Source organism: Haliaeetus leucocephalus, unplaced genomic scaffold (genome assembly GCF_000737465.1).
Source record: "Haliaeetus leucocephalus isolate CR32 unplaced genomic scaffold, Haliaeetus_leucocephalus-4.0 Scaffold577, whole genome shotgun sequence".
NCBI classification, from domain to species: Eukaryota; Metazoa; Chordata; class Aves; order Accipitriformes; family Accipitridae; genus Haliaeetus; species Haliaeetus leucocephalus.
In genome coordinates this window covers 1747167-1772550 of record NW_010973013.1, presented here as the reverse complement: position 1 = coordinate 1772550, position 25384 = coordinate 1747167, and the positions used below count along the sequence as shown (strand labels likewise).

Below are 25384 nucleotides of genomic sequence, written 5' to 3'. Positions count from 1 at the left end.
GACACCACGTTTTCTTTCACTGCCCTGAGACCCAGTCCTTGTTCTGGCTTCCTGGCATCTTGTCTCGCTGTTCCAAAACACAGCAAGGTGTGGGAGGGAGACAGGGAAAACTGCAGAGTTTTTCTGAGTGCCTCTGTGGCAAATGGAAAAACTCATAAGCTCCATCCACTTGCCTGAAGGTGATTCACAGATAGTCCTGACAATTTACTTCTAGCAGTCAGTCTAGGGGGAAAGCAGAATCATTGCTACCTTTGGATGCTGACTGACCCTTTTTCTGCTTTGCTGTAGCTATCGATCCAGTTCCTGAGGTCAGTTGAAAAGGACTGCATAATCTGACCTCTAGTATCTACATCTGCGTCTGCATACCTGGAGAGAGAGATCAGTTGGTGGCAGAACATTCTGACTGACACGTATCTGAGTGCAGCTAAGAGGAAGATGCCAGCAGTTAATACAAGCCTCTGGAAAGAATGACTGATCAAGAGATGGTCCAGACATCCAGGTTAAGCTCTTCATTTGACCCTGAGCAAATTATTCAACTCCTATCTGTATAATAGGCTAATGGCACTCTCCTGCTCTGTCATGCTCTTGAAGCCCAATGCCTAAAGTACTTGGAAAGCCTCAGTGGAAGCACAGCAGAGTAATTTCAACATGCTCTGTAGCTGTGCACAGGGAAAAGAGCTTGCCTTCAGGCACAGTGGTGCCAAGAACCAGCGGTACAGGTTCACTCTCCCATCAACTCCCAGACGCTTCCAAGAAGATTTCTAGCCTGGAGGAGCCCAAGGTGGGAGCACAAAGATGTCCCTTTCCTTCAGCAGTCCCACTAGATACAGTGTTTAATGGTGAAGCCTGGACAATGACTACATCCTGTGCCATCCACTCCACAGACTTCAACAACTGTTGCTTCAGTTTAACTGGTGGCCTGCATTCAAAGCATAGGAAACATGGTTCCTTTCCTGGAAGACTGATGTTCTCGCTGTTCTTCTATGCAGCGACACTCCTATTTCATGACAGCACCAAAAAGCATGTGCATGCACAATGGTGGCAAAGAAGGTGACCTAACCCTTTACATGCCAAGTGCCTTTAGAGAAGCCAGCACCCCACTCCTCTTTGGTAAGTCTAACCCATGCCTCAGGTATGTTTTGTTTTTTCTAGCCTTGTATTCTTCCCTAGGCTGACCAGCCACAGCTCAGAGCCTCTATAGCCAAACACTATTTCTATTCCCCATTAGTTTTCTGCATAACCTAGAGTCTGAATTGGCAGCTTGATGAGTTGTCTGAAATCATTCAGTGTGTTTGCCATTTCAGTTCTTAGCTTGCCCACTCAAATCACATAGCGACAAAAATCAGATTTTTTTTTTTTCTTATTAGAGTCAAACAGTTTTCATGCCTTTTAACACCTGCACATAACACTCTGGAAGACTTAACTATTAGCACAATATTTGAAGAATAAAAGTAGCTCAAATTTGAACTTCTTGAAATATTAGAAAGGCCATATTTGGTAGGCACTTATAGAGAGGGCATGTCTTTTCTGGCATGATGATGGAGGAGGATGTTCCTGTTGGAATAAGTCTGTTAAGGCTACTGGCATTTTATTGCCACTACCTATCTGTTGGTACATCAAAGCTATGGATAGGTAGTTTTAAAAATAATCCTGAATACCCATCTTCAGCTCTAGGGATCTTGCTTGTCTTACACCAGTTTTGAAGGAAGGCTCAGATTCTTTCATAAATAGATGAAGCTCTACCAAGTCAGGGAGAATTGTAATTGCTTATATTTAGCTTTGTAAAGATTGAAGATGGCATAGTGCAAGTTAAAAGGTTGGGTCAGTTTTCCACACTTGCTCTCACACTTTTTATACTTTTCCTAGTCTGCTTAAATGCAAGTTAGCTGTGGAGTTACTCATGTTTTATACCAGGGTGAGCAAGGTCTCCCTGAAATCATAGAAACCAGTGATACAGGAAAAAATAGGCCTAATGCTTTTCCTACTCTGCCCCCTTCTGATTCTTCAGGCCCTGCAAGGCAGTTCAGGAGTGCCAGGCTTCACACCATTTATTTCTGCACAGACCTAATCCCAAATTGGCCTTGGGAGCTGTCACTTAGTTCAGGCTGCAGTTGATAGGACTCGCACAGTTCCCAGTTTTGGAAAACTTCCATTCCAGCTACTTGGCCCTGTACCTGTCCCAGGTTTCTATATCAAGGAGTTTAGTTAGTTCTACTTCAAAGTCTCTAGTTATTTATATCTTTTTAATACTGAGCCATAAATAGTGCTGAGCCCCAACACCTCCCAAATTGTGCTCTTGGGCACCTGTCAAACAAATGTGTCACACAAAGAAGATAACAGTTTATATTCACTTAACTCCTTGATTGCTCAGGACAAATGTCTTGAATTTAGAGTGGGAAAAGATGAGCGACAACAAACCTGCAGCAAACAGCAGATGTAAAAGAAATTATAGTGACTTCTGTGATCATGTTCGATGCCCTGATCTGATGTGGGCAGATCTTTCTTATGTAACCAAGCTTAAACCCAGCATTTACTCTCTTACTCTTACTCTGTTTCCCATTTGTAGAATGGGAACAGCTCAGATCACTTTACCTTACTGGTGGCAGGGGAAGCAAGGATAAATTCAGTGAGGGATAGAACAGTGTGGTAGCAGAAGTTCTGGCAAAGATATCACATTTGTCCAGACTGCTTCCTTATAAAACAACTGAGTTAAAGAAAACTAGATAGCCCCTGGTACTCCTGAGGACACGGACAACACGATCTAGCTAGACCCTAGGTTCCCCAGTGCCAAGAGCTGGAATGACAGCAGCATGCTCTTTTTTTTTCCTGCAGATTAGCAAGACCTGCTGGGACAGAACAGGAGACTGCAAGGGAGAAGAGGAATGATGAAGCAGTAAGTATAATTGTTCCTTTGCTTCTTGAAGATGTTCAGAAGAAAATCTAATTTAGTGATGTCTGGAGGAGTCCCTGACTTATGCTTGGTGTTTGTAGGACTGACACTAGGGCTGAATGCTTTAAAAAAATACATAAATAAATAGGGAGGGACCCAAACAAAATGGACCATGCAATGTAACAGCAGCACCTCACCCAGAGCTGCAGTCCTGAACATGGCATCACATTGAAACCAGCTGGTTTTAAACAGATTCTGGCAGCACGAGCTCACTCTCACTCAAAACCTCTCCTGTGCTGTGCCAAAACTGTAGCCATGCTGGGGTGTAGGGTGCCTGCTTTCTCCCTGCCATGAGGGAAGACTCCAGGGCCTTCAGTCTCACTGAAAAACAAAGGGCATACAGCACAGTACTCTAAAATGGCTGGTACTTCTCCATATAGAATTACTGCCCTCCCGTGGCTGCCAAGGAGCATCTCTAATGCAGAAACAGGGAGACCAGGGTCTGAGGGAAACAAGAAAGAAAACTTAACTATATATTCAATTTAAACCAAAATGCAATTTGAGTTACAAGGAAGAGGAAGGCAAACACACTGTGTGATTAACTGGAAGTACCTAGGAAGGCAAGAACAAAGCAGAGAATTTACTGGTTTGGGAGTAGCAGGGAGACCTCCAAATACTTTGTTTTGCAAGGAGAGCGGGCCTTGAGCTATTATTCTTCACCAGAATCCCATCAGCAAGTGCCATTTACTCAAAGACAGATGGTCCATCTAACTTCATCTGATTGCCCCATGGAGGAGACTTCACTGGCAACTGGTGCAAAGAAGGTATGGGAGAGCAGACCACTACTTTTTCCTGCCTGTGATAGACGTGTGCTATGACCTTGCTGTATCTACTAACCTACATTGGCCCAGCTTCAGCAGTGTTTATAAAGCTCTTGCTGAGACACCTAATATCGCAAATGTGTCCTTTTCTCTCTGTGAGCCAGGAGATGACACTTCTAGCACAGATTGAGTCCTTTCTGAGGGACTTCCCTTAAGAGCCTGAAGTTCAGTTTTATGAATGAGACCTTGAGTATCTGATGAGAGCTGCTGTGGAAGCACTGCATGGTTCTGCAAGGAGCATCCTGTTTCTTGTACTTCTTTTATGACTGTGCTGCTTCTCGCACATGCTCTGCAGCCAGAATGCCTCTCCAGTCTTTGATGCACAATACACTCTTTAAACAAAACAACCAAAACCAAAAGCAACAATGAAGTGACAAGAGGGAACACAGCAATAAGCACAAGCAGCAACTGCGTGGTCAGAAGGTGATAATGCCAAACTGGTTGAATTGCACACGCTTCTAACAAAGGCATTAAATGCTGCAAGGAGGCCGCATACTCCCCACCAATAAAAAGCTTGGATTTGCATTAGGCAGACTTACCACTACATGTTTGTTTGTGAACTTAGCTTGACTCTTACATGTTAGAGATTGGTGTCATATTTGGGACTACATGCAATGAGACACTTCGACTGGAGAGGAGGAGTCGGTGGGACAGGGATCATGTAGGAAAGTGCCAACACATGGCACCTCCTATAGGACTTCAGGCTGTCAAGTGACACCTGCATCAAGACAGGTGTCACCCCAGCCTACACAACAGCTGTGCTTTTTCTAGGATGCGCATCAGTGGGAGTATTAGGATTTCTTCAGGGTGAAAGAGACTGCAGTTCAGCAGAGCATGCAGCAAGTTGAAATCAGTGAATGAACACAGTAGACAGACAAATGGTTTTCTCATTCAAGTTGCCAGGTCACTGAGTCAATATCTCATGTAGTAGCCAACTAGGGAGTAGAGTAAATCATGCCCTCTCCATTTTCATATCGTAGGCTACGCTGCACAATGTTAACATCACAAACAGAACTTAACTTTATGCACAGGTGAAAGTGTCCAATGAGACGAGAAATCACTCAATATCATTTTAAAACTTGTGTGTATGTGTGTATATATACACACGCATAAACACACACAGTGAATATATATATTTGTAGTAAATACATATGAACTTTTACACAATTAAAACCACTCCAGTATATATGTGATATACTCCTGTCACTCACCAGAACAATACATTTTGTTGCACTGACAGAATCTGTTGCTCAGTTACCTTTTAAATTACAATTTTTGTAAGTTATGCAGAACTGCTCAGTGGAAGGCCAATCTTTGGCAAGCACAAATCTGCAGAAAACCACCAGCTGCAGTAGTGATCCTTCAACATTTGAAGGTACCCCCCCCCCGCCCCCCCAGTTTCCTTCAAATATCAACTCTGCTTTCATAGAAATAAATTGTTTCTAACAATATGCCACGACCATGTTAAGCCAAGCAGAATTTTTCTTCTGGTACATATAAATATTTCACATCCTCTCTACACCATGCAACGCAGAAAGTAAAATCAAGTTTGCAACTGATTGTATTCTGATTTGGCCCTGTAACTGTTTTAATTTATATAAAAAAAAAACAAAAAACCAAAAAAACCACCTGAAACAAAAATAAAAACGAACTCTGACATAAACCTTAAAAATCAGCAGAGCTCTAGTGATTTACATTTCCAAAGGAAATGCCTTTTAGTAACAATTAACTGTCTGCAGCTAAGTCCAAACATTGCAAATGTAAGCAATGTGGACAGAAAACTAAACAACAAGCAAGAATTACTTACTTGTCCAAACCGAGACAGACACAACTCATAAAAACTCTTACATGCTTTTTAAAAATTTGTTTGAATCACCTGTGTGATGTCCTTGTTAAATACCAAGGTAGATTAGCTTGAACAAGTCTATTGGAAAAAGCCCTACCTTAAAAATGCATAGTTCAAAGCCTTATCTAAAAACTATCTTCAGAGATGAAATTCTGCATCTCTCAATGACATGGCATTATTCACAAAACCTTGCATAATGTTACATTTTGAAACACTGACATTGATCAGCTGTCAAAGAAAACAGACGTAATACACACTCAAGTCAAAAGAAAAGAAATTAAAAAAAATCACAGAACTTTGCTATTTCTAAAAAAAGACTCTCAAAGTAGAAATAAAATTATTTCAAAAGGTGGTGAAAACAGTAAGGTTCATATCAGTCAGACCTGTATTTTTTACTGGCAACAAGCACTGATTTTTTTTTTTTTAAATGAACTCACTTGAGGGTGTGTAAACATTCCTAGCATTAATGATGCTTTATGCAGAGTAATGTAACAGCAGATTAAAGTTTGCACCCCCATATTTTGATACAAACTATGACAGGGTATTTCCAAAAGAGTCCCTTTGACAGTAAATAGCTATTTTAAAATTTGTAATAAAAAAATAATCTTTAAACAGTACCAAAACCTAGGTAAGCCAAGTCTCAATCACTGTAAGAAGACCTCTTCATAAAGGGAAGGTAAATCCTCCTTTGGAGTAGTTACAACAATGCACAGAAATGAGACCAGAAATACACACAAGAAGTTACAGGTCTGATTTACTGGAGTTGTGCAGTAATTTCCACCTTACAGTAATTTGAAGATTGTAGTATGGACCCAGAAAAAGATTTCCAAAAAGATAAAATGCTGGAAGGAGACAGGAAAAACTATTTTTTTTTTTCCCCACGCTGAGGATCTGACGCACTGGAACAGGCAGCCCTGCCTTCATCAGCTGTTAGCTCCAGCGGTGGATGTGCTCAGAACCAGAAGCCTGATGTTTAAATGTCCCACCACTGACACCCTGTCTAGATCCGTCACGGCTCACTATGTGTAAGGTCAGAATAAATAAGCATTTGGGCAATTTCACCAGAAGTTGTGTGCACAGAGGCCAGCTTATGAAGTTCAGCCTCGCTTCTCTAATACTCACAACCAGGTGTAACACACTGCTCTGTTCTATGCATGCTGACTGCTATGCTTTTCTAATTACAAGTATAACTTACTTGCACTGCATGTTTGCACAACACTTCAAAAGTGTGAAGCATTAGAAATTCTAGCGTACAGTTAAACTTAACTGCAATTCCAGGGCTAAAACACCTTAGCTTCTGGAAGCACAGATCAGACCCTTCACCTCTCCCGTGTCCCATGCTATATACAGGTTTCTGCACTCACAACAGCCAGTGTGCACATCAAATAACATAAAAGTAATGCTCTGGCATCAGCAATGAGCCAGGCTTTTCACTGGAGTCCAAGAGTCTTGTGAAAAATCTCAGTTCAACATGTAACTATTAGATTTTTTTTAGTACACATCATGTCACAGAGTTAGTGTTTTCCTTACAAATATATGGCACTAAGTGTAAAACTTTATGACTTATTCCAAACAGTGTACCATACATCACAGCAAAGCTTTAAAAACAATCCTCTAACTCCCACTTCTTCTAAATATACAGCTGGTGGGAGGCCAGGGTGTCCATGAATGGTCGCACAAGGTTGTCTGTCGAGAAGTAAAAGACCAAGCCAAAGGTGATGGAGATGGGAAGAGCAGGCAATGCTTTCTTAAAAACAGCCAGTAATAAAAGAGTTAAGCATAAACCCTGCCAGAGAGAAGAGAGTAAAAAACACAGGGAGATATAGTAAGAAGCCCAGAAACATATCTGTCATCAACAATGTAATATACAAATAATAAGCTATATACACTGTACAGCAATTGAAGCCTGCCTGAGCTACTCAGTGGCATGAGGTACATTTGCCCACAGCTTCATCTTTCACACAGGTTGGACAGATATTTTCTTCAGCAATTTTGAGCACAGCTCTCTGCTGAGAAAGTGGTGTAAACAGCTAATGCTGACATACAGCTGACCCTGAGAGGTTAATTTATTTACAGATTATTTTACATTTTGTTCTACACCATTATGTATGAAGTACTGATCCAGCAGATAAAAGCACTTAAATCCTGGTGAACTGCACAGATAAGGAGTTTCACTGGAGGACTCCAATACACAGCAGCATGTACTTGTAACACCTTCCCAGTCTTCAAGGTCTTTTGGGGGGGGGGGAGAGAGAGAGAGAGAAACAAAACAAAACATAACATCCACTGCTGTTCTTTTGACTGGACTGCTTAGTATGATAGGTGAATTCTGGTTTTACCTGGATAGCAGGCCAAGATCTGGTTTTTTGGAGCATGTGTGAAAGCTTTTGTACATTTCGGGTAGACAGTATGGCTAAGTGCATTTAGGTATGGATTCCTTCTCTCATCTGAGCCCTTTTTAATTCCTCCACGATGACAAAACTTCAGAGACACTTTTTTTTTTTTTTTTAAAAATCAGTGTTTCTAGACTGCAAGTTTGATTACAATCCAACTGAACCTGTAGCTCTGTTCTTGCACTCTCAGGGATCATATGTGGCCTACTCCTGCTCCTTGGTTCACCTCTACATTTAAAGATGTGCTCACTGCTGGGACACTGCACAGCCATTTTTGGGAACCAGAAAGTCACACAGCAGCAAGATTATGAAACTGCAAAAGGAGACAGAACAAATTTTAACTGCACCATAAAAGAAACAGAATGAGGCATTTGGCCTCATGGGCAGACAAGAGAGAACATTTCCCCCAGTGAAGGGACCCTGTGCTGGACCCCAGGATATGGAGCTCAGTGTTCCTATAGGTTTCTCTGACCTATGAGGTAGGAAAGATACACTCAACACCCTTTAAAGTTAGCTCATTTCTAGTTCTCATGCTTTTTGATTCATGATGCTCACAAGTGAAAGTCACTGTCTTTCACTATCCTTGGGATCTAAGTGGGGAAATGGAGGCCCAAGAAGGACACAATAATTCATTTTCTTTTACCTTCCAAAAATCCTGCCGTTGCCCTTCTGGTTAGTTTCCATGAGGATGCTGATGTAATCAGCAAGTTCCTATTGATTATTTTCTACCTAGGGGAAAGCTCAACAGCATGTGGTCATTAGACCTGGCAGGACCAAGTCCTTTAGCAGTTACAGTATTATCATTGTCTGCTTTTACTGATAATTTCCATGGATTTTTAAGTCTCCTTCCTTCTGTTTTTTCCAGCTCAAACATCAGAACAAGATAGGTCTTCATCTTCTTATCTAGCAGTTCTCCTTAGCATAAAGGAGTTAACCTTTTCAACTACACTTGCTAATCAATGTGGAGTTCACAATATTGACTCTTGTGCCTGACAGAAGCCCTAACACTGAAGCAAACCCACTAACTGTTTAGCTGTAACTGTTTTCCCTGGGGCTGTTTCACCCCCGCCATCTTCACACATGGCTCTGCTCTGACAAGTTCATGTTATTCAGCTTCAGTAGCTGTTTAAAGCCTGTCTTTATAGAGAGAACACTGGGTGGTTTCTCCTGAATACCCAGCAGGTTACCTGCAGTGATTTAGCAGTGTTCAGCTGCTGGTACTTCTGGCAACACTGCTGTGCTAAACAGGGTGTAACAGAGTTTTTAAAAGCTTGCTCACTTACTATGAGAATGGCTACAAAGCAGGCCAGCGTAGTATTCCAGTCTCCACTAGCTGTGGCAGCTGCTTTCCCAACAAGCACACTGTAAAATATGAAGTCTCCAAGGCCCAGCTTCACACCCCCTGAGAGAAGTGGAAAAAGAAAACAAGTGTTAATTCTGCTCCTCCTATTTTGCTTTCTCCTGAACAAATTCTTGTCCCCTGCAGGGCAGGTGAAAGTTCCTAGTCCTGGCTACCAACCTGGACCCTTAGCATCCCACACATTACTGAACAGGCTGAGACTTCCAGTCCCCTCTCCCACACTTGTTTTTGCTCAGCCTCATTCTCTGAGGTGCTTCCCTGGGCTGCTTTATAGATGTACCAGCTGAGGAAGCATGAGGATGGAGAGGGATGGGAGGCAAGGGGAAGAAGGAACGGTTTAAATTGTCAGCATAGCCAAGAGATGTCACTGGAACAATCCCAGAACAGATTCTGCAGCAGCAAGAAACAATACACAGTCAGACTCAAAATCTTTGTTGCTCAACGAGTCACAACTCTTCAAATTAACTGTGATTAGACCAAACTAGGTAACAGAGTGTTAACCACAATGAGTAAAAGCATGAGGCTCTGACTCTGACTATACTGAAAACAAGGTATAAAGCTTCCCTTACTTTCCTCCTCCTCAAGCTCCTCTAAAGAGGTGATGGGGCGGGTTGGAACAGGACTCCTCGTCTCCGACATCTGAGAGTCTCCGTGTGAAGGGCTCCTGTGGTTCTCTCTCCCATCCTCAGCTTGGTTCCACAAAAACAGGCCAAGAAGAATGGACAAAAAAAAAAAAACCAACGAACACACACACAAGAGGTAACTACATTTACAACTTGTTTTAATGCATGAAATCCACACTTCTGTGAAGCTTCTCTGGAATGGGTAAGCCCTTTGTTCCTTGGAGGTGTGATCATCAGGACCAGTTCAAGCAGAGACATTTAGTGGCTTTGAGGAAAACACGGGTGTTACTCGAAACAGTAAGAAGGGTACATGTTCACTGGTTCTTTGGCAGCTACCCAGGAGTTCAATGGCTTTAACAAGCGAGTACATACGCAGAACTACGCATTGCTCTGCACAGGCTAGAATGACAAGTAAAACCAAGTAAAGTTAGTACGCATTCCCACATTGTTATATCTTTGGGGTGGAGGTGCTCAGGTATTCCCTAACTGGTCATATGGCAAAAATGGATGACTAAGAGGACTGCCATTTATGAGCAAAGTTCTGCCCTGAATCACATTGACATTGGAGCTGGGTGTTCACATGTAGCAAGCAAACACATTTCATTGTTCACAGATTTAATTTCTCCTCTCTACCCCCCCCCCCCATTAAACACATCTAACAGAGCCCTTGGCAGTGCTTTTGGAAGGAGCCAGTCTGTGATACATTACTCTATCTGACAGTTCCTATTTTTTGAAGTTCTCATACAAACTTTCCAGTCCACATCAGCCTGACAGGATGCTGCTGCTGCAGATGCAAGCAGACTGTGATCTGGGACACACAGAGCTTCCACCGAGGCATTCCGTATGCCTCAGCATGTAGTCTGCGCCTGGTCTGTGCCCAGTTTCAAAGCAGGATAGCGTCCCTGCAGTTTGTTATTATGTCAGCTGCTTTACCCTCAAACAAGCAGCATGTTCAGTTATCAACCCTTAACATACATTCATTGCTTTAACATAAAAAGGCATTGTCATCTCTGAAGTGCAACAGGACCAGATGGGAAATCCTCCCAACACCACAAGTCAGATTTTATTCAATCACCTTAAAACTGCAGTTTAACTTGCATTTCAAGAAGATAAAAGCAAAGGCACATAAATTACCACAGGACCAGCTAGAATGTAAACTTGGAACTCATCAGCTACTGTTGGGTAACTGCCCAAACATAAGCCTTTACCCAAGGGTAAATGTAAAGACATTAATTTTCTTCGGCAGGGTAAGCCATATTGCACTTACAGCTAGGTAAAAGCATGTCTGCTCCATGGCAGTGGCCTGAATGCAACACACTGCAACACACCTAAGTTCACCAGTTCATTGGCATTATGTTTATGAGCCTATGTTTTAATTTACCATCCCCAGCTAGTAAAAATATAAACCCCCGCTAGTCCACTTTCAGCTTTGACTTCAGTACATCTGAAGATGTGTGTTGAACACCACTTCTGTTTGGTTTTTTTGTTTGGTTGGTTTTTTTAAATAAAAGCAGCCTGAATACTGGACCTTCCTACATCATCTGGTCATCTTTGCTGCCAGTCCTAACAGCAGGTTTCAGAACATCACCAAGTTCTGCGAATAATGTAACAACACTGAAAAAAAAAATGCATCTGTCAGGATTCAGGGGCTTACATTTACTTGCAGTCTCAAACATACACATTATTTCCATGGGACAGTGCTCTGTATAGAAGAGTGACATGCAAGCAAACCTGCATCCCACGTCTGCTGACTTGGTCCTCTTGCAGCTGTGTCTGGCTTTGCCATTCCAACTGTCCACATCATAGCAGCTAGAAGAAAGAGAGAAAGTAATCAGCTGCGTAAAACATCGGTCACTATAGTTCAGAGGAGCTAAGTATTTAGCTGTCCCTAAAAATACAAACCGTTGCCCCTGTAAATGCTTTTAAAACACTCGTAGTTGGTTTTCCTAGGCACTTAGAAGGCAAAGTGAAAGGAAATTAAGGCAGTGCATCCATTCAGTTTTTAAGAAAGTCCCAGAGCACAAATAGCTAAGAGTCAGTATAGTCTTCTCTGTAGGCTAAAGAAAGCAAAAATCCAGAACTAGGGTCCTCATCTCCTTTGTTTTCTTCCTGGTTTCTGGCTCTTCTCTTCAAAGACAAGAATTGCCCAGGAAATTATGTTAGTACAAAAGGTAACCAGAGATTAACTTACACAGCTTACTCCTCATGTTCTGCTAAAGGTAAAGCAGACAAGTGAGGGATATGCAGAAGTTGTTAGAGCGCTAGTTTCCTCTCTGCCTATTTGTTTTGGTTCTTTCCTGTCACAATATTGGCTATTTCTGTTTTGGTTCCAAGAATAACTGAAGGATGTTTGGGGGGTTTATGCTCGAGATGGATCCCTAAATTAAAAAGGAATACCAACCATTCTGAAATCAGTGGAAGGGAACTCAAATCAGCTCTTTATTTAAGTGTGCATTGGTCTTCCTGTTTTTATAGAAGCTAAACTAAACAAAATAAGCCAAGGCAAACACAGAGCCTGCTTTTCCACAACAAGCTCAGCCAAGGTGATGTTTTTGCATCTAGAGGGAGCCACAGAATGGGGCCTTGCAATGGAGACACTGACGTTCTGCACAAAAACTTTTTGTTCAGTATTTATTTGTTGAATTGCATTCTCCTTTAGAGAAACTCTTGTTTGTTAAGTAAAACATGTGAGAGACTTCATCTAGATTGTCTCAGGTCAGTATAACAGAATCTCCAGTAAAAGGGAGGTCAGCTGAAGCCAACAGAAGCTCTGCTTGGAACATATAAAAGCATTTATGTAACATTAAATGCTTGGAAAAGAAAAGATCAATCAGGTTGTAGGCATCCTCAGCTTAGCACCCAACATTTGGAAATACTCATTCATCTTACAATGAAAAAGTCACTGAGGTCCATGAAGCACTTGAGTCCAGATCCTGCGAGTGCTGAGTTGCCTGCCTTCGAACTATCTTAATCTTAAGCACATATATACCTTTGTGGAGAAGGGCACCAGACACCATCATAGTTAAACAGCCCAAGAAAGCCAGCGAAGAGGTGACTGATTTTGTTTGCAGAGCAGTATTTGAACAGAGCCCTTTACAAACCAAGCAGCCACACAATGAACAATAAAGCAAATATATTCTAAGCACTGCAATCCGTACAGTGCAGAGCATGAGGGGGCTACAGGAAGAATGGAACCTCATCACACATTTAAAGTGTGTCTATAAAGTGTATGCACAAGGAATAAGTGTATTGACTGAGCATCATCTAATCACATAACTTTGCAAACACTACTGTCCACCTAACACAGGTTTTTGTATGCAGAACAAAGGGGCATGTTCTGCACTGTATTCACAAAAGGATAAATATACTTTTGAACATTTCAGCTTCACAAGGCAAATGTGGGCTCCCTTTGGCTAATTAGAGTTGGCACCATTGTAACTGATAAAAAAGGCCTTCTACAAATGGTCTGTTCCAGAACATAAATGCACACCAATCTTAGGGCAAGGAAGTAGCTAAAATAGTGCTCTTTGGTTTGACACAGAAACAGGTTGCAAGTTTAATCTGGCTAAAAACGTTAACATTCTAATCTTACTCACAGGAATATATTAATGCAGGAAAAATGGGCTCATTTCTCTCCTGTGCAGTTTCTACCAGCATTCTCAGTGGCCCCTTGGGACAGAGAACAGCCATCAGATCTGCAAAGAGAAAAGGGCCAGACAATCATCTCAAACTATCATGCATACTTTACATTCTTTATCTTTAAAAAACTATTCTTCCATCAAAATTACATCTATCAGTATTAACTGGATGATTTTCTGAATGGCAGTTTCTGCCACTTTGCATAATTCTAGCTGTTGTAATCCCTGAAGATGTTGTTCACTTAAAACACCATTCCCAAGCCTTAATGTAGTAATAAGAGTTTTCATTGTGCTAATCCTATAAAAAGCCTCTTGAGAATACCACGTTATTTCTTTGAAAGTAGATGACAGCATTACATTGAGGTGTTAAATTTAATTAGAGAAGGACCAGGGGGTACTTTGTTCACATTCCACGATCCATCGCTACATACACCAACTCTGTGTTTCACATGAATGAACGCCTTTGGACGGGTTCCTCCTTGCCTACCCTCTCTCCTCCATCAGAGCTCCTCACCAATCTGAATGTTGCCTCCTGGCTACCTCTTGTTCTGCAGGTTCTCTTGAAACTTGTAACTCATACCAAAAATCCATGATCTCTCGATAACCATAAACGAAACCTGCAAGACTATCAGGTTGCTACTGATAAAAATCCAACCACCCGTACATGCAGTCAGATGCGGTTCAGTACTTCCTGACTTGGTGTTCCACTTTGAAAGACACGGTAGGAGTACAGTACCTACACAAACAAGTAAGCAAGAGACAAGCCAAGGAGTCAACCTAATTGCCCATCTGCCTCTTTATAAAGCTGTTAGCACCATAAAGTTGTTTTTTGAATGACATACACAGTCCTGCGATTGCCTCAGAGTAACCTCTCCATGAGCCACACCTTGAGAGTCACAACCCAGACTTACCATAGATGGAGATTGCACCTAGAATCACCCATGCTGACCACTCAGGTAGATATTTAATGAAAACCAGTGCCATTAGAGCACTGATCATAATGAGATACGCTTGCTGAAGCTGCAAGGGACCTTTCCAGTGGATGCAAATCATTCCAACAGCTCCAAAATTCCAGATGACTAAGAACAGAGTTGGGTAATCCATGGCCACATTGTACGTCTTCAATACTTCACTGGAATACAAGAAAATTTAGCTAAGCAATAAAAGCAACTGACACACAAAGCATCGTACTAGCTGCAGTTAAACAGACAGGCCTCCTACTACACCAGGAGGAAGCAGGATAGAAGCAGCTTTCATCACGAAAGGGGAACCTGCCTTGCAGCCAATTGCTGCTCTTAGCTCCCTGTTCCTCCTGCAGGAGATGGACATGCTGTGTGCGCAGTCACCACACTGCCGTAGTCCTGAGGTCAGCAGTGATTCCAAGGGTTTGAGCAAGCAGGATTTCAAGTCTTAACTGAACATAGGCTTACAGCTACGTGACAGCCTGCAGCAGAGAAGTCATGTAAGAGTCATCCCACCAGATGCATGATGCTCACAGTTAAAAATTAAAAGTTTTAACAAGCATCACCTGCAAGTTAAAAGCTTGGTTCCACCTGAGCTGGGAGCTAAGGGAATGAGCTCAAAACAATGTAGTCTGAGAAAAAGGCAAGACAAATCAGAGAACCAACTCAGCACACAAAGTTCCTTTCCACTTGCTTCTCAATACATAGTTCAGGGCCTCTGTACCACAACATTCAGCCTGTTCACTTCATGCTCACGGTATCACATCCCAGTGGTTTTTGTAGAGTAGGCACGGTAAAATCAGGCATTGCCTATTAAAGACCTCATTTTCCATTTTTTAAAATGAAAGCTATCTCATTCTAACAATTCATAAACCTCCATTTGGAGAAGGGGAGACATTCCTTTCCTTGTTCAAGTTGGGGATTTTCTGCAAAGAGGTGAAGGAGCCCTGAACTGCCAGGTTGCCTGCACCATTCCCACTTACCCGAGATATATGTAGGTAAAGAGGAAAAGCAGCATCAAAGAGGACAGGATCAGCCAGCCATGGATGAACTATCAAGGGCAAGAAAAGACAGTGATTGAAGGGGCTGTTATCCCTCATGCAGGTCACAGGGCTGCATGCACTATTGACAGAGCTTCCTATTGTCCAACAGACTCCTGCACTCCTCCTCCAGTTTCCAAATACCCTGCCTTCCCCACTGCCAGTGAGGGAGGAGGGACAGCCAGCTGCTCCCAGTTCTCCCAAACTCTTTCATTATATATTCTATCCCTTGATGTTTGCTTTTGTTGGTTTGGGTTTTTTTCGGGGAGTAGGGGGGAAAGGGGGTCAGTCTCTTTCCTATCCATTTCCATGGGTGTCCATACTGGCTCCTAGCTTAGACAGGTAAGGACATTCTCTTTGCTTGGTGGGGAGGAGGAGAGGTTTGCCTAAAGCTGTACAATAAATCCATCTCGGGGCCAAGTTTAAAAAGCACCAATGGCCAGTGCTCAGATGCTGGCCTAGTACCACATATAACAACTGCCTGGGCAGCACAAAACATGAATGTGCCTTTCCCTCCAAGCCTTGTCCCCTTCCACCAGAGCCTCCACAGGCAGGAAGAATACCAGTTCCCACAAAGCTTGTCTGAAACTTCTTAAGAGGAGGCATTCACAGTAAATGGTACAACTTAGGCCTTAAGTACAAATGGCAAAACTTTTTGATCAGATGGAGAAGACTCAGACCTGACTAACACAAAGTAGCTGGCCTCGTTTTTAAAAGCCTACCATTAGTGACAAAACAACAGCAAAGCATATTCAGGGGCACAGCCCTACCACCACTAAGAGAGGCTTCTGTACAATATGATTCTTGCTGTGACTAAGATGTGGACTAGCCAGTGCAGTGCCTGTATTTCTCACCGACACGCAAGCCCCACTTGAACTCAAGTCACAGCATATAGGTGGAAAAGGCTCTGGCATGAACGCTTTACCTTGTAACAGCGGTACTTATAGAGCAGAACTAAGAACACAGTCATTACAACGATGACGCTGATCATTATGATGGTGTTCAACACCGAGTTCAAGAGACGCTGGCCCACAGACGGGGTGTCCTCACTGAAAGGGGTATAGATCCTGCAATATGAAGCAAAAGCCATGTAAAGTATATATATTCTCTTCTAACTAACTGCCCCAAAAGAAACCAGACCTCTCTGTGTGTAAGAAGGAAAGGGAGGCATGATTACCAAGCACAGCAAACATGAGATGTAGCCTCTGAAGGGGCTGGGCTCCAGTTAATTATCAACTCAAGATTAGTGGTCTCTATCAAAAGCACATTCCTACAGAGAAGCTGTAGCTGGCAGAGCTCTAAACAAAAAGACCTAGAGTATAAATGACTTTATTTAAGTTTAGTAGCTTCTCTCCAGGCCACGAATTTTTATTGTATGCTCTGGATGCTCTCCATGACAGTTACAAGGACACATCCCAGGTGCTGTCCTGAAAGGGGGTACCATTTCTTTCCACACTTGGTAGGAGAGTCTTGGACTCTTTTATCCCTTCTCACCACCCTGCACCACGCCCCCTGCCCCATTTTGTTTCCTTTGGTTCAGTTCAAGGGACCACAGTCCCCATTTCTCCACCTGACGTGTGAAGCACAGTTAGAGCCCCAGGAGTGCTCTCGGGCACAGTCAGCAAGAGCTGGATGGAATTACGTATCCACACCATGAGTCTTTAGGAACCAGAAATGTCATCAGGAAATGAGACACTCATCCAAATGAACATGCTGTTCCCTGATTGCTGCCAGCTAGTGAGTGAACAGACTAGGAGTTCAGCCTGGGCCTTTTACGCTGCAATATGAAGCAACTTCATTATTACACTGCTCACAGGCTTCACTGAGGGCATCCTAATGACAGCGCTAATGAACCAGTATAACGCAGGTATGGAAAAAACTTACACAGATGAACATAGCATACTTTAGTAAAATCTTTGTATGTTTACACAGCCACCTTCAGCTGTGCAAAAGTTCTCCCAACCTGCCAAGGAAGCAGTCTGTGTACAGAGACACACGTGCATGGAACATATGTATAAAGCTAGGGATCCCATGTACTCAGAGGCTGTTCTGAAGACCCCACTTACAGCTGCCCGTTTTTCTCCGTATAGAAGCGCACTGACTTTATGGTGGCGACGACAACAATCATACAAAGGGTGACAGGCACAAAGAGCATGATTACATGCTTTGCTCCATATTTCAGAGTCAGTTCCTCCTCTTCATTTTCCAAGGTGCTTTCTCTCACTGGAACACCCGAGTCAGACATGTCCCCATCAGCAATATTGTTAGGGCTACGGCTGCTACCTGTTCGTCTCTTCTGTAAAAAAATATTAATAAATATATGACACTTCTTTTCTTTGTGTTCAAAGCTTTACTCCATCATATTTCATGACGCTGCTGTAGGCCACCACAGCATACCAACTTGTTGCTAATAGAAAGGTACCAACTGAACAATACAATTAGAAACTCCATTGCAAACAGGCTGCAATGGAGTTTTTAAACCAAAACCATTAATATCAAAGAGCCTCTTCAAGTGCAAATACATAGATGGGCACACGCACATGAAGGGCAAGATGTCCAGAACTGAGATAGAAGAAATGTCATCTGAGGTGGCATAAGCTTGACCAGTTCATCCCCCCACAGCAATGCTGTGCTTGCTTTACTCTGCTGCTTCGCTGGCAGCAGGACTAAATTCTGCTCTAACATTTGCTGCATTTGACCTAGCAGAGAAAAGGTTTCTGGCAAAACAAGAAGGCTGAAAAGGATATCCTGCAAGAGTCATATGTGCATCAGGTCCTGATTAAAAGCCTGTCTCTTTACCAAAAGGAAGGAAAAGGGAGGAGTATATATGGAGAAGAGGGGGGAAAAGTCACAGTGGAGGAAATGGGAACAGGCACTGCTGCTGCTAGCTGAGAGTGACACCAGAGAAACAACACTGGCCAAAGCCAATCCTAGAAGCCAGTCTGCTGGGAGGGATTGAGGGGTAGCAGGACTACATCTATAATCACACTCCATTTCTTCATTCCCGGGGAAGGACGCACACCTACCCTATGTGCCTGCGCTTCCCCTGCTTCTGAGGCTTGCAGGCCATCCTGGTAGGAGGGTACTGAAGGGCTCTCTGCAGACATCAGGGATGTTCTCTCATTGCAGGGCTCCTCCTCGCTGTCCGAGTTGTTCATGAATGTGATCATCGTCGCTTTCCTAGGGAGCACTCAGGAGGAGCACAGCCAAGCACTACTCAAGGCTGAGGGGACAAGCAGAGCAGAAGAAAAGAGAAACAGTGAACACTGCAGTGCAAGCAACTGGAAGTCTGAAAAGGAGGCACAATTTCAGCAGGGAGGCTACAGCACACTATGTAACTCCATATCCTTCTAACAGCTGATTTAGCCTGCTGTCACCCCGGGCATGACAATCCGTTCAGTTAAAGTCACTGTGACTTTTGCAGTCAGGGAGAACAGCAAAATGCAGCACTGAAACAATTTAATACTTTTTCTTTGCCACAGCTTTCACAGTCGCTGCCTCTATTTTCCCTGTCCCATTACTACACCTTGACTTTGACAAAGGGGGTTTCTCAGTGCTTAGTGTTTGTTTTGCATGGGCCAAACGAAACTTCACCTCAAATGTTGGCTGCCTGCTAGAAAGCTAAGAGAGCTCAGCTCTTAACAGGCCTGCAAGCATCAGCAGGTAGCAGAAGTTTCTTAGTAACCTGGAGCCTCAGCTTTACATAAGCCACTAACCCGAAGTTCCGTGCAGTCTTCCCCATTATGGCTGTTTATTAACCAGATGAATTTTATAAGCAGTTCTTATTTTTGCCCATGGACAAGAAGAGGTTTGTGTAGAAAGGGAAAAACCTGTATCCTTAGGTGATCCACTTCCCCCCCCCCCCCTTATGTTGCCTTGTGATTAAAATCAAAACTACTTGGATGGGTGAAAACTTGGGAGTATAAAAGTGGGAGCTAGAACTGTTTGGCCTCTTTCCACCTACTGTTGTGCAGAAAAGCAAGCAAAGCAGTGTCGAAGCACAGAAAGGAAAGGAAGAGCTCTCCTTTCTAGACACCAGAGAAAGGAAGTACACTGCCCTGGATGCTGCAGAACAGCCTTAAAGCCAGGATTTCGGGAAGCTCTAAAGGTAGGCGATAGGAAAATTCCTTTTAGCATTTATTAAGTCAGCTTAAAAAAGCAACTGGATAATTCAGTCACCTTCTGATTCTCAGCCACCTGTCCATAAGCAAAACCAAACCTCTAATGCATTGTAAAGCTGCAATATCTACAAGAACACCTCTCCTGCAGTATTTTACTCAAGCCCGTGTGTCTCAGGAAATATATCCAACTCAGAAGAGGAAGCTGAAGAACCCATGTGACTTGGACGCAGTCACTTAAGTCTGAATCATGCATTCACAGTCCAATCAGTACACTACACTGTCTACCAGCCAGCTTGAGAGGTCAGAGTGGATACTTTGAAGATCTGTGAGATATTCTTGCTTCTCACTAAAGAAATTTAAATTCACTTTGGAGGAAGGAAAGAGGGAGGACTGGGAGATTCCCCCTTCTTTCACAACCTCCTCAACACATCTGGCACCTTCAAGAAATTTTAGGTCAACTCAGTCTGCCCAAGTGAAACATTTTTCAGACATCTGCTCCACCCCTCCCTTCAAGCTTTTTCATATTATTTTGTTCCTCTTTTAGTGGTAAAAGTGGTACAGTTGTGGGAAACAAATGCAGGGGTAGCCCTCAAGCCAGGCCTGTCAGCTTCACAGTAATACTGCATTCTTACTGAGCTGCCTAACATCTGCGTTTGTGTGCTTATTTCTTACAGAGCCCAAAATCTCCACTCTGGGTGCTTAACACACTCTTTCCAACTGAGCACGTGAGGGGTCACAATTTTCAGCTGAGAGCCTAGATTCTGGTTCAGTTATAGGATTCAGGCCATTAAAGAAGTCAGGTACATAAAGTCATTCAATCATGACATATTTCTGGATCTGTGAACAGGCTAAGTTATGCATGCCACAGGATCTGTGACCCATGGAATTTAAGTAACTCTCAAAACCATCTGCCCATGTCAGAGAACAGGGAAGAAATAAAGATTTACTCTCTGATAGTTTGGGACCGATATTTAGGTTTTAACAACCCAGTGAAAATATTAGAGAACTTCTCCCAGTATTTAAGAAACTGCCACACAATTTTTGCTATATGAACAGAACAATTCTGCAGAGGATTTAGAAGGGACAGCAAATTAACCTACTTTCAACACCCTAGTTATGCCCACTGGAGAAGTTAAACCAATAGCAAAAACACAGTGCTAATTACTAACCTCCACAATTACACGGAAAAAGAATCTCATGTTGTATTACAGCCATTTTTAAGCTGGACATTTTTTGCTATTCTCCCTCAACAAGGTTATAGACAAATGCAAAGATGCAACAGTACTTCTGATTAGCAAGCAGACTCAGACCTGAACACAGCTTTACTGTCCCTTGTTTACAAGGCTGTCGTTTCAGTGAGGACTGACACCAACAGAGCCCAGTGTATCTGGGATTTTACAGGAGCTCCTGTGGCAACCAGCCCTCCACAAATCCCCAGACACTGTACTCACAGGTGCCTTAAACTGACCTAAATATGCCATCCTGCCAAAGGGGTTGTCCCACCACTCTCAGTCTTTTTGGTGCCAACACCAGGTGCTCATCAGCTCTCTAGCTCTTTTGAAAAGACAATAGGCACTTGTTTTCCCTTTGCTTTCACAGGGCCAGGTTCCAGCAGGACTGGCTCCCAGGCTGGCTATGTGAGTGGCCCCAGTGCCCACGTGAGGAAAAGGCAGCAGTGGGGCCATCGCCCTTCCAGTAGAGTCAAGCCTTACGGTGGCAAGCCCTCTGCTCACTCCCAGACAAGCAGCCCACCCACACCTCAGGTCTGCAACGCCTATGGCAGCATGGTTCTTAGCCAAGCAGGGGTCTTCGACGTATAGTTTATGGAGGCAGGAATGCTGACCCTCCCCCTCTGCCCCACCATGGCCCCAGCAGGGAGTTTGTCTAATGCCACTATTTATTCATCAGAACTGCACTTTGAACTGGCACCAAGGCTGTCCTGGCTGCTGGAGAGAGCTCTGGTTTAAGCAGTCCATCCTTCAAGGGAGGAAGGACCAACCTGGTCACTCTCATACCCACATACTCAGCACAACAACACCCACTGGGCTGAGCAGAGCAAAAGAAGAGAAAGCCTCTGTCCTGGGGGCTTACTTGCCAAACAGAAAGGGAACCACAGAGCACCAGGCAATCGAGAAAGCAGTGTTATAAAGCCACACTGTTTTCTGGTATCATTTCACCAGTTAAACTAAGGGAAGGGGCCTTGCAGAGAAGATTCCTGCCTCTCAAGGCAGACACTGGATACCCCATAATGGAAAGCACAGGAACCTTCTTTCCTACTCATGCACATAGACTGTGTTTTCCTAGGCAGAGCTGAAAAGGGGGAAGGACGGTTCAGGAAAGGAAAGCATGGAGAGCTGAGACAAGCATGCTTCCTTTTCGGCTATAGCAACAGGAGAAGCTTGGGGGGTGGGAAATGCAAGCTTTATCGATATTCATGGAAAGCTATAGAGCACAGTCTACCAAATACAGCAAACAAAGGAGAGGAACATCACGTGCCAGACCATCATCAAACTGACCCAGTAGGTTGCAAGGTATCAGGCAAGGTTTTCCTCTTTTCCTCTGTGGTTGGATTCAAACCGTTAGGTCCCATTCAAAAATCATACAATGTTAAGAGCCAAGAGACAAAAACTCTCAAAACTGTATGGCAAAAATGAAAGGGGACAAAAACTAGGTCAGTAGTAAGTACTTCTTATAACAGAGCAGCTGAGGTGGGAATATGATGACTCCTGCTCTATAGCAGTCTCGTGAAGCCTGAAGGAGAGCAAAAGTCACCATTTCTCTCTTTCCAGATGCCCTTCGTGCAAGGGACCTCTTTCCTCAACTGCGATAAATCGGCTTTATGGATTTTGGTGAAACTAGGCCAATTCACACTAACGTTAGAATCTAGCCTCAGTTTGGCTTTTAATTTCATGCTGCAACTTCACTGTGCTGCAAACAAACCTAAATCTTTTGCTTTGCATTTCATCCGTCACAAAATATACCAGTACAATATACAGCACAGAACAGCTGCTATAGGCTGGCAGAATACTTAATAATCCACTTGAGAATTAAAATTCCTGCCTGTACATATTGTTCTCTTTGATGGCAATTGGATGAAGAGAATTAGTTTTTCTTTGCTATATTTAGATCAAGAGAAAGCTCTGGGCTGATGCTGACAGCCTGATGTTCTCCTAAGTTTCAGCTGTAGTAATCACTGCTGTTGGTAAATACAAAGAGGAAAAAAACTTTCAAGAAATCCTAAGTGGTAGGGCCAAAATTAGGAGCAAGGATTTCTGGGTTCTTGTCAATATAAAGCCAGAATGTACATGCTGCTAAAATGACAGGGGACTTAGAACACACCATCTCAGTAGTCAAAAGAGAACTTGCAGATGCTGTTCACTTTCAGCCCCAGAATGCAAAAATAACAAAACACGAGATACTATGGGAAGTTGTAGAGATTTGTAGCCTTCCTTCTCCATTTGAGGGCACACCAACGCAGCTGAACTAGCACTGCTTTCTTTTGTCCCACAAGAAAGGCATAACACATAGCCCCAAAGGGTTATTTTGCTGGCAGAGCTGAAATCAGACCCTCCCCAAGAGCGTCAGAAGGACTATTTTGCCAGCGTTAAGCCCAAATACACTAGCAGTCAACTTCTCATCACAGCATAAAGGCACCACAGCCCTGCAGACCTACTTACACCAATAAAACCTCAAAGCCCAGGTCACACTTCACACACGGGAGCAGCTACTCGCGTTGGTCCTAATGCTGCTGGGGGCACCCAAGCCAGCAGGTGCTGGAGGCGACACAGTGGGGACACCCACGGACACCTGCCTTGGGGCTGGGCTCCAGGGTCCTACCCGAGCACCTGGGGCACTGGGGCTGCCAGCCACGGGCACACGGGGACCCACCGGGGCCACAGGGCTGGGTCAGCTTCCCTGTCCGTCCAAGCGCACGGCCAGCCCGGCCACGCATACAGCGGCTGGCGGAGAGAAGGAGAGACAACAAACACTTTAAAAAAAAAAAAAAAAAAAAAACCCCAACAAAAAAAACCCTGCCAGGCACAGATTTTGCAGAAGGAGACCTTGCACCCATGCAGGCATCTTCCCCAGCTGCCCTTAATAACGCTTAAAAATCGGGTTGCCATTCAAGGTGTGCCGGCAGCGCTTCCAAGTGAAATCCTGGACTGCAGGCAGGAATGCCTATTTATACCCATACATACACACAAAAACATACATGAAATATGTATTTTATAAATACACGTAGCATGCACTTATATAAAAACATGCATATATATGTGCACATACACACACATATACATATGTGTATAACTTTCACCAGAACGAGCCAGCAGCGCTGCCAGATCTCCTCCCCCCGCCCCCAGCCTCTGTGCCGGACCCTGGCATGGAGCGGAGGGGCCTCGCACGGCTCCAGCGGCGCGGCGACCCCGAGCCCCGACGCGAACGCCGGCCGGGGCCGGGGCCGGGGCCGTCCCGTCCCGCCCGACCCCACCGGGGACAGACCCCGCGCCCGGCCCGCCGGAGCAGCCGCCGTTGTTTACCTGCTCCCGGCGCGGCACAGGCTGAGCTCCGCTCCGCTCCCATTGGCCCCGGCGCACTCCGGACCTAACGCTGGCCGGAGGGACGAGCGCAGCCGCCGATTCGCCGCAGCGGCTGTCGCTCGGCGGGCGTCCCCGCCTACTGGCCACCTTCCCCCAATGGGAGAGAAGGGTGGGAAGAGGGACGGCCAATAGGAAGGCGGTTCTCTCCTCTCTTTCCCTCCGCCGTGAGGCGGGCTGTGAGGCGGCGGGCGGTGGCGGAGCCGCCATAGTGGGGGGGGTTGGGGGGGGGGGCTGGGGGCTCACTGGGGGCTGCGGCCGGCCCGGGGGGAGCGGCAGCACACGGGGAAGAGCCGTGCGTCCTGCAGCCGGGGGCCGGAGTCGGGCGTGGGTTTCTCCCCTCAGCGGCAGCGAGGGAAACCGACGGCTCAGCTCGGCCGGGGCCCGGCTGCTGTTAAGAGGCCAGGCGCTGCGATAAGTGGCTCTGTGGAAACACCTAAGTGTGTAGATAACGGGAGTGAGCTGTCTGGTAAAGCACCGTCAGCTTCCCTTCAAGCTGAAGGACTGCGTCCTCATAGCTGGACGTGTGAAATTTATAATGCCGGTGAAAGGCAATTTTAAACTAATTGCTTGAAAATGCCTGGCTTTACACCCGTAACTTAACGTTTTTACAGACCCTGTAACTAACTGAATGTAACTACATGTTACATCAGTGTAACTAAATGCTCATCAGTGGCCTTCAGTAAACGGGAATGCTACACAAGTGTGCAGGTCCTGATTGAAATAAAAAGGTAAGGAGGAAGTGTGGAGGAGTAAATAGAGAAACCAGAGGAAATGGCCAAAGAATAGTTCTTTCGGAGTTGTGTCTGATCTCTGCTCAGTTTATCGATCAGAAGGGTGAATAAAGGGAAATCACAAACATTTTCACGTTATTTGCTATGGGTGTGAGAAGTTTGTATTTTCAGAGTGTAACCTTTTTGTTTAAAATATTTTTTTAAAAACCTAGCATGATAGTAACCAAGATAATCCTGTAGACAGAGGACACTGCTCTTCAATTAGCATACAAACCTCTCCTGTGCCTCTGTTCCCATTGCT

The 25384-nt window shown here is 44.2% G+C and overlaps 1 protein-coding gene across 5 annotated transcripts; it reads right to left on the bottom strand.

The window, feature by feature from the left end:
- Positions 1-24351, bottom strand: PSEN2 (presenilin 2). Of its 5 annotated transcripts, none has more exons than XM_010577744.1 (12): positions 24293-24351; positions 23432-23713; positions 18660-18856; positions 17700-17929; positions 16559-16700; positions 15577-15644; positions 14543-14763; positions 13590-13688; positions 11725-11802; positions 9940-10059; positions 9294-9412; positions 1-366 (listed from the first exon to the last, which is right to left on the bottom strand). In XM_010577744.1, the coding sequence occupies exons 3-12, from the start codon at positions 18801-18803 to the stop codon at positions 340-342; spliced, it is 1248 nt and encodes a 415-aa protein (XP_010576046.1). In that variant the 5' UTR covers positions 18804-18856; positions 23432-23713; positions 24293-24351; the 3' UTR covers positions 1-339. The 5 variants fall into 5 exon arrangements, with proteins under 5 accessions (XP_010576046.1, XP_010576042.1, XP_010576043.1 ...); XM_010577740.1 differs by lacking the exon at positions 1-366 and adding an exon at positions 5894-7403; XM_010577741.1 differs by lacking the exons at positions 1-366; positions 24293-24351 and adding exons at positions 5894-7403; positions 24043-24095.
- Between the last annotated feature and the right edge of the window lie 1033 nt (positions 24352-25384).

Excerpts from the sequence above, each read along its gene's own strand:
- PSEN2 (XM_010577740.1), bottom strand. The coding sequence starts at position 18,803 with ATGATCACATTCATGAACAACTCGGACAGCGAGGAGGAGCCCTGCAAT. Across the intron at positions 10,060-11,724 it reads TCAGCAGACGTGGGATGCAG|CTGAGGATGGGAGAGAGAAC; the intron begins GTTTGCTTGCAT and ends TGTGGAACCAAG. Across the intron at positions 9,413-9,939 it reads GGAGCTTGAGGAGGAGGAAA|GGGGTGTGAAGCTGGGCCTT; the intron begins GTAAGGGAAGCT and ends CACTTCTCTCAG.